Source organism: Hesperophylax consimilis, chromosome 20, assembly GCF_061612785.1.
Source record: "Hesperophylax consimilis isolate HC1 chromosome 20, BYU_Hcon_1.0, whole genome shotgun sequence".
NCBI classification, from domain to species: Eukaryota; Metazoa; Arthropoda; class Insecta; order Trichoptera; family Limnephilidae; genus Hesperophylax; species Hesperophylax consimilis.
The window spans coordinates 20,182,686-20,196,460 of NC_142855.1; the positions used below are offsets into that span (position 1 = coordinate 20,182,686).

Here is a 13,775-nt window from a genome sequence, read left to right on the forward strand (position 1 = left end):
AATCGCAAAGTAAGCTTCGAAAACTATTGAAAACACGTTTTGTTCTATTATTTAATATGTTATAGGCATGAAAAAATCACCGTGTATCTTTAAATGCAATTAAAATATTAATCAAGAGATTTTTGCTCTATTTCAAACGAGTCGTGTTTTATTAAATATTTTGACAATTTTTGCTTAATTTTTATATATTTTTTTAATATAAGCGCGCTCCCTCTAAAACATTCGTATTTACATAGCTCCCTTTCAAACTATATTTGAACGCTTACTACGGGGCCTGAAACCCAGGACCTTTGCCTTGCCGGGGTGCTGCTATACTAAGTGAGCTAATGGGACCCTATCTCCTTCTGCCATATTTAACTGTAACATGCTTCGAATAAGAACTACTGGTAGTTGATGGTTTGCATTTTCATCGACAACGAGTCTATCTGAGTTTCAGCTTGATCGGATGTCGGAAAATGGGTCAATGTGGTCGAGCGATAAGGCACCCGACTAGCAAGCTGGATGTCGCGGGTTAAAAACCCGGCGTACACAAATAAAATACTCTCAGTATCGCCCTGGTGTGTGGGACCACCATTCAGAATTGAAACTTTGCTTGAAATGGCTTTATCCGTGTTTGGTGGCCAGATTTGAATAGCCAGGTACTTCCTTACCTTCCTCTTCGCCATCTCCTTCCCCTCCCCACTATCCTCAGCTTCACTACATACCCCAATTTGGGGATGGATTAGTCGCACTGGCTCTTGATGGATTTGATCAGTTGGGACTCTTGTGCAGTATCTACTTACATTCTTGCCAGGGTTTTCCAATAAGAGGTGTTATTTTGATATTCAATCATAAAAGATCAATGGTTTCGTTGCTTGTGTGGCACGTATCGCCGTCTTGTTGAAAGTAAACCAAAGATATTAGAAGAACGAGATGTGCTATGCGCAGTTCGTACTGAGTGGAATTGTTTTGCCGAGTGTCGCCGGTTTTGTTCACCAATACTATTGCACACCTTCGCTTACGCTAAGGTATCCGCACTAATACATAGAACAGATTTCTGTGCGTACACGTCCCGATACCGTTCAAAGTACCCTAATTAGGTAGTACTCCGGCTACGGTCCGGCGGCCAACATAGCATATCTCGTTCTTCTAATATCTTTGAAGTAAACGTTATCCAGATCAATACCATCCAATTCCGGCCATAAAAAATCATTATTCATCTCTTCATAGCGCAATCCATTCACCGTAACTGTTGCTCCAGCCTCATTTTCGAAAAAGTAAGGTCCAATGACTCCGGCGGACCATAAACCGCACCAAACAGTAACACGTTGAAGATAAAGAGGCTTTTCAACAATAACTCTTGGGTTTTCCGAGCCCCAGATGCGACAATTTTGCTTGTTGACGAAGCCACCGAGGTGGAAATGGGCCTCATCACTCAAGATGATTTGCATTTGATTCACTCAAATGAATTTTAATGCGTTGTTGAAGCGTGTATCGTTCCATTTTTATTAATGGCGTAGTTTTTACTTGTCAAATGTAAAAAAAATGACAGCTTTTAAAGTAACATCTACCGAAATAGCGGGCTATTCAAAATAACACCTCTTATTGGAAAATCCTGTATTACGTAAATCTGTATATATTTATATAAAATCCGCTCGATTTCCAACAGTTGGTAACCCCAATCACTCTAATTTACATTCGAAGCCCATATTGAAACTCCTTGGGGCTATTTACGGCTGATCGAACCATAGACAGGGGTGCTCAATTCCTGAACCTTTCATTCTAACACCATACATTCACGTTCCCACGAACACACTCGACCCCACACGGTTAGCTGTCGAGAATTTCAAAACGGGGTTCAGTCCACTGCTAGATAAATCCTCCACCATTGCACAAACAATGGCTGAATAACCTAAGCATCCCAGTTTAACCTCAACAAATTTTCTTCCACCATACTAAGAAGAAGAAAATAATATTTTGTACCAATGTTTTTGGTTTTTTGTTGTATGCCATCATTTCAAACTATGAAGAAACAAGTAGGAAAGGCGAATTATTACAATAGTATGGATGATCTGCATTGCTAATAGTGTGGAAGATTTACAGTCTCTCGTGTCTAGGATGAACCTAGTATGCATGAAGAATGAGTTAATGATGAATATAAGTAAGTCTAAAGTCATGGTGTTTGAAAGAGAGAGTACGACAACAGTGTGCAATTTAGTTTTTGATGAGTTTGTGTATCTAGGAAGTATGTTCTAGAGAAATGGGAAGACTGACAGAGATATTGAAAGTAGGGTAAATGTAGGTAACTCCATTCATGGAGGACTGAACGCAGTTGGCGCTAACAAAAAAATGACTAAAGCAGCGAAGTTAGCAGTCCATAAGGGAGTGCTGGTACGTACCCTGATGAATGGAAGTGAGACATGGAACTGGCGAAGAAAGGATGAAAGTAGATTGAATGCTGTTTAAATGAGATCCCTGAGGCGTATGTGTGGTAAAACCATGTATGATCGTGTGAGGAGTGTGGAAATCCGAAAAGAGTGCAAGGCTGATACAATCTACCAGTAACACATGTAACTCGTAGATTTTAGATTTTTACGTTTAAAACAGTATTATACAGCCCTGACGAAGCTACGGTTATAGCGAAACATGGTCGAAATTTAGTATAAAAAATAAAAGTGGCGTTTATTAAGTTACTGTGTGTTTAAAAAAAAAAAAATTCCACAAGGATCGCACCTTGGCCCAATTTTATTTCATATATGTATTAATGACAATGTTACTACTTACACGATGTTAATGTTTTGCTAATTGCTGATAATCTATAGATTTATAAAATTATAAGAAGTGTATATGACTGCATATGTATACAGAATAATCTGAAAAATCTACACGACTGGTGCATCGTCAATAAATTCCAACTCAATTTAAATAAATGCTAAACTATTATATTTTATTGTTTATTACTATTAAAATTCATAAATTATTAACAGTCGATTCAACCTAACTTTTTCAATACGGGAACCTCGTGTGTCAATCTGCCAAAATACGGCGTTGCCAGTTCTTTTGTAGTCAGTATTTTTTTTTTGTTAGTAATAATTCAACACATAAATTGTACAGTCTTTATTCAATGTTGAATTAAAACACCGTTTTAAGTGACTTTTTATTATTAAGGCTGCTGTGAGTTAATTTATCGGCAGGTTAGGTGGCAGTCACTTAGCAAATTGAATGGTGGAAAGGATTCTATTCAGATATTATTTACCGCTTTGCATTGAGTTGAATGACAAAGTAAACTGGAGTACTGCCTATTGAGTGTTTAATTTAAGTAAATTTGAGAATTTCGGCCGGTCTTATTCTTGCTTTTGTTCGTTTTGGGCTTTTGTTTTATTTGGGGCAGCAAGAGAAGGTATTATAACTACCGTAGAGGATCTGTTACGGTTTTATTTAACTATAGGGTTTCCAATAAGAGGTGTTATTTTGAATAGTCCGCTATTTTGGTAGATGTTTCTTTTGAAGCTGTCATTTTTGATATTTGACAAGTAAAAACTACGCCATTAATAGAAATGGAACGATACACGCTTCAACAACGCATTGAAATTATTAAAATTCACTTGAGTGAATCAAATGCAAATCATCTTGAGTGATGAGGCCCATTTCCACCTCGGTGGCTTCGTCAACAAGCAAAATTGTCGCATCTGGGGCTCGGAAAACCCAAGTGTTATTATTGAAAAGCCTATCTATCCTCAACGTGTAACTGTTTAGTGCGGTTTATGGTCCGGCGGAGTCATTGGACCTTACTTTTTTGAAAATGAGGCTGGAGCAACAGTTACGGTGAATGGATTGCGCTATTGAGAGATGATTAATGATTTTTTATGGCCGGAATTAGATGATATTGATCTGGACAACGTTTATTTTCAACAAGACTGCGCTACGTGCTATACAAGCTACGAAACAATTGATCTTTTACGATTGAATATCAAAATAACACCTCTTATTGGAAAACCCTGTAGTACACTGTAGTACTAACTATACCATGCGTCCAAAAAAGTATATTTCTAACTCTCTTCTATTTTTTAAATCTAAATCAATACTTCCTCTGAAATCATAAGATTTGTAAGCAGATACTTAAATACCTGCCAACTTAATTATAAATATGACTAGCTGATGTGTACCCGTCGTTGTTGTGGATTATCCTTAGGAGATACACATATACAATAAATTACTTTTCTGTAGGCCTTTTTAAGATATACAATTCCGTAGTACATTATTTTGATGTATCTCATAAGGTTTAGCCAGCGTTGGCAATGTAAGCGACCGAATATATTTGTTTTACGACTTGTTTACAAAACATCGACTTTTCTCAACTTTCTATAAATATAATATGCATGTATTATATATTCAAACCCTTTGGAAAAAATCTTTAAATGATAGTAAAAACATTAATAAAATACGTAGTTTAGAAGAGCTAAGCGCCCAAACAGACGGACGTCGATAGCGAATTTATTTTACACCGTATTACACTATATATTTACAATTAAATAATTTTGTTTTTAAAACCACTTTATTATATATATTTTAAATATATAAAAACAATCAGTTTCAGTTAAAAAATACATTAAATTAATAACAGAGAGACAGTGTATAGAAGAGGGAGAGAGAACATCATATTTTTAAATACACTACTCAAAAATAAATTACTCAATAATTTTTTTTTGTGTTTCAATGAAAATGTATGAACGCGTAAAGGAAACAACTTTTAAAAAATACAGTATTATAGCTAAGATTATCTGTGACAGTTTCACTTGATTAACTTTTTTGCTTTCTTATAAAATTATTTACAAAATAATCAAAAACCAGTTTTGTGTTTGAAATCGAACATTTCTAGACTGCGTTTGTCAAGCCAATTTAATGCCTATTACCTACAATATAAGGTATACCAAGAATATATACATTTTTAATCATAGATAATCGTAAATTGTTCGTGATTTTTCGCAAAAATGGCGCTACACAAATTATACTTTTTTTTAATTAGTTTTCAACTTTGCTCAATAATTTGCCCTTAGCAGTTATATCATCTTAAATGAAGAAAGAGAAGTTATAGGGATTATTACGACTCAGATTAAGGATGCTATTGTCCTGTTGTCTGACAATTATTGAAACAATAATTTACTCCTCTTTGTTTTGTTTAAACTAAACTAAAGAAGACTAAAAATAACACTGTTAACACAAATAATAACAATCGTCCTTTGTTGTTGTTTAAATTGTTAAGTGTTAATTGTTAAGGATAGATAATGAATTCTTACTAAATTTAAAAAAAAAAGTTGTTTCGCTTCATTACTTATTTTCAACTACGGGTAATTTTTGCTTGTAAATCTGTCGTTCGTTACTGGGAATAATTTAAGTTTTTCTGCTAACCCTAATTTTCAGAGCACCTCATGATCTACTCGACGACTCACGAATAACGGAGTTGCCTGATCCTCTCTCCGTGCGAAGACGTAAGCGAACTAACAAGCAACGGACAGTGGTCTATTTTTAGAATATACGCGTTAATTGGTGCCACAACCCTTGGGCCACGAGATATATTACTTACTTAGATTACTTAGATATATACACTTTTGAATTTTTGAACGATAACATCATGGGGGGGAGGGGGTAATACCAGGTAGACAGTGTGACAGATTCTTGAACGATAACATCATGGGGATATTACCAGGTAGACAACGTGACAAATTATTGAACGATAACATCATGGGGGGGGGGTAATACCAGGTAGACAGTGTGACAGATTCTTGAACGATAACATCATGGGGGGGGGGGGTAATACCAGGTAGACAGTGTGACAGATTCTTGAACGATAACATCATGGGGGTATTACCAGGTAGACAACGTGACAAAATATTGAACGATAACATCATGGGGGGGGGGGGGGGGTAATACCAGGTAGACAGTGTGACAGATTCTTGAACGATAACATCATGGGGGTATTACCAGGTAGACAACGTGACAAATTATTGAACGATAACATCATGGGGGGGGGGTAATACCAGGTAGACAGTGTGACAGATTCTTGAACGATAACATCATGGGGGTATTACCAGGTAGACAACGTGAAAAATTATTGAACGATAACATCATGGGGGGGGGGGTAAAACCAGGTAGACAGTGTGACAGATTCTTGAACGATAACATCATGGGGGTATTACCAGGTAGATAACGTGACAAATTATTGAACGATAACATCATGGGGGGGGGGTAATACCAGGTAGACAGTGTGACAGATTCTTGAACGATAACATCATGGGGGTATTACCAGGTAGACCACGTGACAAATTATTGAACGATAACATCATGGGGGGGATATTACTAGATAGACAGCGTGAAAAATTCCTGAACGATAACATCATGGGCGGGTATTACCAAGTAGAAAGCGTGACAAATTCTTCGCGCGCCGAATATTTTTTCACACGACTTCACGTATGTCGTTAAGATTTCCACTGTATTTCAGAGATTTGCTAGGGCAAATTCAACCGTAGGTCTGTTCAATACACAAGGGCCGCGCGTCGCATATAATTGTACACGCTTTCTTCACTTGAGATTCTGACTTTATTTTAGGGTACTGTCCCGTCTTATTGTTTTGAACATCTCTGACTCAACGTTACAGTAGGGAGATATACCATCAACTGAGAATACGGTGGGCTTTCCTCGAACACGCACAAGTCCAGTGTAAACACAAATATACCCTCATCTCCAATTCCCGATTTAATCCCTTAACAGTCCTGTTTCGCACGTATCTCCTTTACTGTATACCCCTTTACCTCTGCTATTCCCTCATACTCCTAAGAGGGACGTGTCACGCGACACAACTGAATATTTAACTCTATTAAGTATTTTAATTTTTTTTAATACTGCAAGATACTCTCAAAAATGATCCAAGCATCTACAGCCAATGAGACTATGGCATACTCAATTATGTAGGTATTTTGTGAGGCAAGTTAGTAGAGAGAGGAATGAGTCATGAAACACGAATAAAGTCATTTCAAACAACATTTTAATTAAGAATGGTGTTGAAAATTGCTCCGAGTTTCAAACCAATTATAATTTAAAAGAGTTACTGATTTAGAATATAGATGTCGCTTGTTTGCACCTTCTTTAAAGGCAGCGAAACTAGGGTATTAAAGTTACAATTTTGATTAGGGAACTCACTTCTCTTCGATAGTTTCTAGCTAAAGGAACCCAAAGTGACAATTATATTTCGCTCTCCTTTGGTGGAGTGATCTCCACAGAGTGTCGGTAGCAATTTTCAACAAATCGTGCTCTAACATCAGGGCTATACTGACAATATCTACGATTTCTAACCTACTTACGTTTTTATGAATTTTTGACACAGCAATTTTTCACACAGTCAGTTAAAATTTTGAAAATGACAGCAAATTTTCAAGTTTTTAATTTGTCTGTTGTTTTTTTTTAATTTTGTGTATTCCATATTATTTATAGAGCGCAATTGAGGTGATTTTTTATAAATACTGCGTTATACAAATTATTGATATGTTTAAAAAAGATTTCATTGTTCCTAATTAATGAGTTATTTTTTTTTCTTTTTTCACAGAGATCTGCAGGGCAACAACATCAGCACCATCGTGGAAGGGGACTTTCGTGGGATGACCAAGCTGAAAACACTGTAAGTATTTATACATTTTTTTGCTATACGACACAATAATTTTCCTGCCCAAAGCTGGTAGGACTATAGCATATCGCTTTTTTAAGGATTTAATAACCCAAAATGTTTGTCAGTTAAATATCAAATCTTAAAAGTGTAGCTAAAATACAATAATAATGTTGAGTTTTAGTATTTATACCTGTGGATGAAGCAACTTTCAGAATTAACTTCAACTAATTTTTCACATATTTTTTGGCTGCTATCTTTTACAATTTTTTTTTCTCTAACAAATGTATTTTTAACCGAGATGGTGTATCCGATAAACATATTTCCGTTGTTCTTTGACTTGTTCTGTTTCATGTTTCGTTTATATTTATTACTTTTATCTTCTTCAATAAAATTTAATTTGATTGTGGAATTAAAATTATGACAGTAGATAAAGCAAAGAAGTTTAATGGCCAGGGAGATTCTGTATTTAATGGTATTTATTTATTTATATACAGGGTGTATCGGCACTAACCCGACAAACTTTAACCAGCTATTCCTTAGCACATTTGGAGTAAAAAATGTTATGTGCACTTTGCTGTCCGGTAGCATTTTTTTTCAATTAAAAACAAAAAAATAAAAAATTTCCACACTACATCACTGTCATTGGCATTGCTTTTCGTGTTCAACAGCTGTTATAAGCAAGTATGTCGAAAAGCGTCTTCGCTCTTTCGCACACACTAAATAATAATAGTTAAAAATGAAACGAATGGTGCCGTGCCATTTCGTTGTGATTGTAAAAGCGCGCCAATATAGGTACACACGTACATTATTCAACGGAATTCGAATAAAATATTGCCAGATGGGTTTTCAAATTTTGACAAAGGATAAAACAGTGGTGACATGTGGTGAAAATATGAATAATAATTTTTTTATTAAAAAAAACGTTACCGGACAGCAAAGTGCACATAAGATTTTTTACTCCAAATATGGTAAGGAATAGCTGGTTAAAGTTTGTAGGGTACGTGCCGATACACCCTGTATATACGCCTAAAAAGGCTTTTCCATAGAAGTGATATATGATGCAGTGTACATAGGAGAATATTTTTATTATACAGGAGATACTGACAGTAAATATATGTAATCAATTGTAAAGAAGGTACAAAATACACAATTGTAAAATTGTGATTACAAGTATAATGTGAAAATATAAAGAAATAATTTAAAAAAAAACTAAATATGGAGCAATATTAGTAAAATGTAAGAGTAACATAAAGTAAAAAAGGAATTACAACAAAACTACATATAAGACAAAACATTAAAACTAATTTACCAACGCTACTCTAATTTGTAGGATTCGACAAAGTGTTGGTATAGATTATGGTTAATTCTATAAATGGAGTCCATAAATAAATCAATAGCACCCCCATACTTGTTGCCCAGATCATGCATCCTATTGGTCAGTGAATGTGTCTGATAGTTGGTCGTGTATGTATTGCAGAAGAATGTTATATTTTGTCTTGTATTCCTAGTCGGAACATGGAATTTAATAGTGGCAACGATGGCAGGACTATCAATTAAGTTGTTAATGACTCTGTGTAACACAACCAGGTCTGAAATAATTCTCCTGTCACACAGTGTATTAATGGTATTTATGTATTCCAGACTAGAGGTGGCCGTTAAACTTAAAAGTTTGGAGTTCTTAACCTAATAAATATAATAGAGTTTGATTGTGTGAGGGTATAAGGCATAATATTGGTTTTATTCATCCATTAATCATAGCAGCCACTTCGTCCAGTTATTTGCTCCTTCATAAAACATTAGTCAAAGGCAAATTTGTATTTACCTTCGATTACAAAGACGTGGAATGCAGTAGTGTAATGAAAACAATTGAAAATTTATTTGATTAAATTTTCAATATCTATCACCAGGTGTCGGTATAATAATAATAAATAATAATAATAATTGGATGACTTGTATAGCGCCGTTTTTGTGTAAAATCACCTCAAGGGCGCTGTACAAACTTATAATACATTTCTACAGTGATCTATGTTATTACTTAACTATTTATGGAGATAATATACAGTACAATACTTACCTGGTAGGTCACTTGAGATTAACACTTAAAATTGTCTAATTGTTTATTGGCGAAATTTAGATAAGTACAGGATTTAGGACATAGTTGGAAAATTGAATATAACTGGACTTTCTCTTAGGAATGGTATATTTAATTTAAGGGTACGACAGCTTAAAAAGATAAGTTTTTAGTTTAGACCTGAATTCTGTTGGACTTGTTATGGATCTTAGTTCCGGAGGGAGTTTATTCCAAGCCTTCGGCCCAGATACTCCGAAAGCGCGATCACCAAACTTAGTATTTGGCTTGCGCTTAGGTTCCATCAGTCTGCCTACAGCTGATGATGTTTGCTGATCTAAGAGTTGACTATTTAAGAGCAGAGTGTTTTCCGGGACGCATAGTTCAGAGATGTAGGGTGGGGCCATTTCATTGATGGATTTAAACACCATCCAGCACAGTTTGTACTGGATTCTTTCAGGTCACTTTAGCCAGTGAAGGTTACGAAGGTGTTCTGAAATGTGCGAATATTTAGAAACCCGGTTATGAGCCGTGCTGCTGCATTAAACAATGATTGAAGTTTGTCAATTTGATATTTCGGAAGGCTGGCATAAATGCCGTTGCAGTAATCGAGACGTGAGACTACGTAAGAGTTGATAAGTAGTTTTGTTGCTTCTGTAGGAAGGTTTATTCGGACAGACTTGAGTTGTCTTAGGTGTCTAGAAATGTCTCATAGTGTCTAGATCAAAATCATTGATAATCAGTGTATATAGTTTTAAGATATTTCATGACAGAGACAACATGTCGGCTGTACCCGAATAGCTCTAGATAGGCATGCAGCATCAGTTGCTTCCTTTGTTAGAATAACCCACGGCAGAGGTGTTGGTTATCCTATAGATGGTTCCCGGGGCAGCGGTACCCATAACGCCCACCAAAATTGAGATAATTTGTGTCGTGTGTTGTAGTCAAATCTAGGAATTGAACCCAGCACCTCTGTCTTGGGATAAGCTAATGGAACTGAGCTACCCCGACCTGACCGAACTATATCATACTTTGACTAACAACTACCAACATTATCTTCATTTTACTGGCTGCTATCTTTATGTAAGATTGCAAGATTCTTTCCGAGCTAAATACAATTTTGATAGTGTCTTGGATAAATATATCTATTCAATTTTTTTTGTTTGATAGCCGCTAATACTGTCTTTAATGTTGCGGAGATATTTAAGTTTTCTCCTCGTAGGAAAATTCATGTATTTACGCTAAAGTGAATGTAGGAAAAAGTAAAGGGTGCCCAAGTTGATATAACTGATAAAATAGATTATTTTTATTTCTCTTAAAAATTAATTAAAAAAATTACATATTTAAATTATTTTTCCATCAATTCCTTTATCTCACCCCCCCCCCCCCGCGCAGGGGTGATGTTATGAAAGGGGTACATTGTATCAAAATTGTAAAGAGCTGGACTCTATTCTCGAATCCCAAAGTGGCCAAATCCGTATACGCTCTTCTGTAAAAGTCGAACAACTCTTACAATAGGACTCGATTCTCGAAACTCACGCCCTGTTTTGATCAATTTTTCATCGAAGTCCAAATATGCATGCTTTAATATGGCATACATTATTTGATATCTCTTTGTTTTACTAACTGGAAATGTTACACGATTATTTCGTTGTATATTTAAAATATTGATAAAAAAGTCTGGTGTATGTGTTTGGTACTGATTGTGAACGTGTGTAACTGTTAGGTATTGTGAATTTCGTATGTAATTTTGATGATTCATTGATGACAACGGCAAAGACAAATTACACATATTTTCATGTGATCAAAATATATATATATATATTTTTTTTTGGAGTAACTAACTAACTAACTAACTAACCATCACGCCGTTTCCCCGCAGGGGTAGGCAGAGAGGTCGGACCGCCAAACAACTCGGTCTTGGCACACACTCCTTGCCTTATTCACATTCATACATCGTCTCATACATACTCTTCTATTGTTCTGACTCTTGACATGGCCCGACTCAAGTATCTGATTCACTTGGTCGTGCCATGTCTTCCTCGGGCGTCCCCGACTTCTACTACCATTCACATTTGCATCGTATATTCTCCTTACACTCCTTTCTTCGCTCATTCGCTCTACATGCCCAAACCATCTAAGCGTCCCTTTCTTGATCTTACTCATTACGCTTCCATCAGCCTTGCACTCTTTGCGGATATCCACATTCCTCACACGATCATACATGGTTTTACCACACATACGCCTCAGGGATCTCATTTCAACAGCATTCAATCTACTTTCATCCTTTCTTTGCCAGTTCCATGCCTCACTTCCATACATCAGGGTAGGTACCAGCACTCCATTGTGGACTGCTAACTTCGCTTCTTTGGACAATTTGTTGTTAGCGCCAACTGCGTTCAGTCCTCCATTAATGGAGTTACCTGCATTTACTCTTCTTTCAATATCTCTGTCAGCCTTCCCATGTCTCGTAAACATGCTTCCTAAATACACAAATTCATCCACCTGCTCCAAGTATTCCTCATTCACAGCTATATTGCACACTGTTTTCGTACTCTCTCTTTCAAACACCATTACTTTAGACTTACTTACTTACATTCATCATTAACTCATTCTTCACGCATACTTCGTTCATCCTGGACAGTTGGATGACATACTGAGTAAAACCTTAAATTGTTATATCCTAAACTTGCAGAAAAGGTCAATTTTTATTATGACAATTTAAAACAATTTGAAGTTTTACTTTTTAAGTAATTCCAAAAAAAATATTCATCCTAGACTTGCAGAAAAAGTCAATAGATGTCGCACGTGAAAATAAAAAAAATAAGATATGTTTATCTAAGACACTGTTTAGATTGCATTTAGTTAGAGTTGAATCTTGGGATCATACATAAATATAGTTGCAAATAAAAATGTGCGGTGAGAAAAATAAAGACAATGTTGGTAGTTTTTTAATTTTTTTTTTATTTACAAAATTTTTGATACATATACAATTCAGGTACATACATAGTAATATAGAATGAAAGAGTAACAAAAAAATCCCACAAAGGCGAAGCCTGAGCGTGGGTATTATAGTGTAAGGATAAAACAGTGGTGTTTAAAATATATATATTTTTTTAATTTGTAAAAAGTATCTATAGAGATCAATGTGATTGTTTTTTTTACAGAAACACACACATACACACACCCTCCCTCGCACACACACACACACACACACACACACACATAAAAAACATAGGTGCATGTATATTTCTTTGATTTACAGAAATTAATCTTTAATTTACAGAAAGACATGTGGTATTTTAGTTATTTAGAAACAGATAGCTTAAATTATAGAAAAAAGTTACTTGCTTCGAAATTATTTCTTATCCGACTTTTTTTTAACATTTTTCTTATATAAGTTCAGGTTTTGACACATGTAGATGGAATTGGGTAAAGAATTGAAGTTTTGCAGTGGGGGACTGTGAACACGCATGTGGTATGTCTCTGGTTCGAGCGATTTGTGTTTTTGGTGAAATTGATAGGACGTGTAAATATAAATTTGAGACATTGAATACAATAGATCCGTCTTAGTTCCATAATTTCAGTTTCTTGAAATAACTGGTTGGTGGGATATGTCTTGGTCCTTTGGTACATTATTTTAATGATGGACTTCTGAGGGATTTCTAAGTGTTTTACGTGGTTATTGTAAGTTCTTATTCGAAGTATGATACATTAGCTCAGTTGCTAAAGCGGTGCCCCGCCAAGGCAAGGGTACTGGGATCGAGTCCTAGATGACCGTATCTTTTCTGATTTTTCTGTTTTAAATTTTCGTTTAGGAATTGCTAATATTGTCTTCAATAATTAAAAATAATATCATTTCTTCTCTTATGGCAACTATCTATATAAAATCATATTTAAGCATGAAGAATATTATCGCAAAGCAAATATTTAAGTGTGTGCGATATAGTTTCCTCTTTTTCGATCGAGTCGACTAGCAGAAATGCATGAGAAATTGTCAGTAGAAATCTGAGAATTGATATACGAAACAACACAGAAGAGCAGGGCGTGTTTCCACTTTCCAGTAGA

The 13,775-nt window shown here is 35.5% G+C and overlaps 1 protein-coding gene across 1 annotated transcript in view; it reads left to right on the forward strand.

Annotated features, from left to right (window-relative positions):
* The window catches only part of sli (slit guidance ligand), a 290,993-nt gene that overhangs the window by 148,597 nt on the left and 128,621 nt on the right, over window positions 1–13,775 (forward strand). The window contains exon 2 of the mRNA XM_089644128.1: window positions 7,580–7,651. Within this exon, the coding sequence (XP_089500254.1) occupies window positions 7,580–7,651 (72 nt within the window). The remainder of the gene's footprint in view (window positions 1–7,579; window positions 7,652–13,775) is intronic.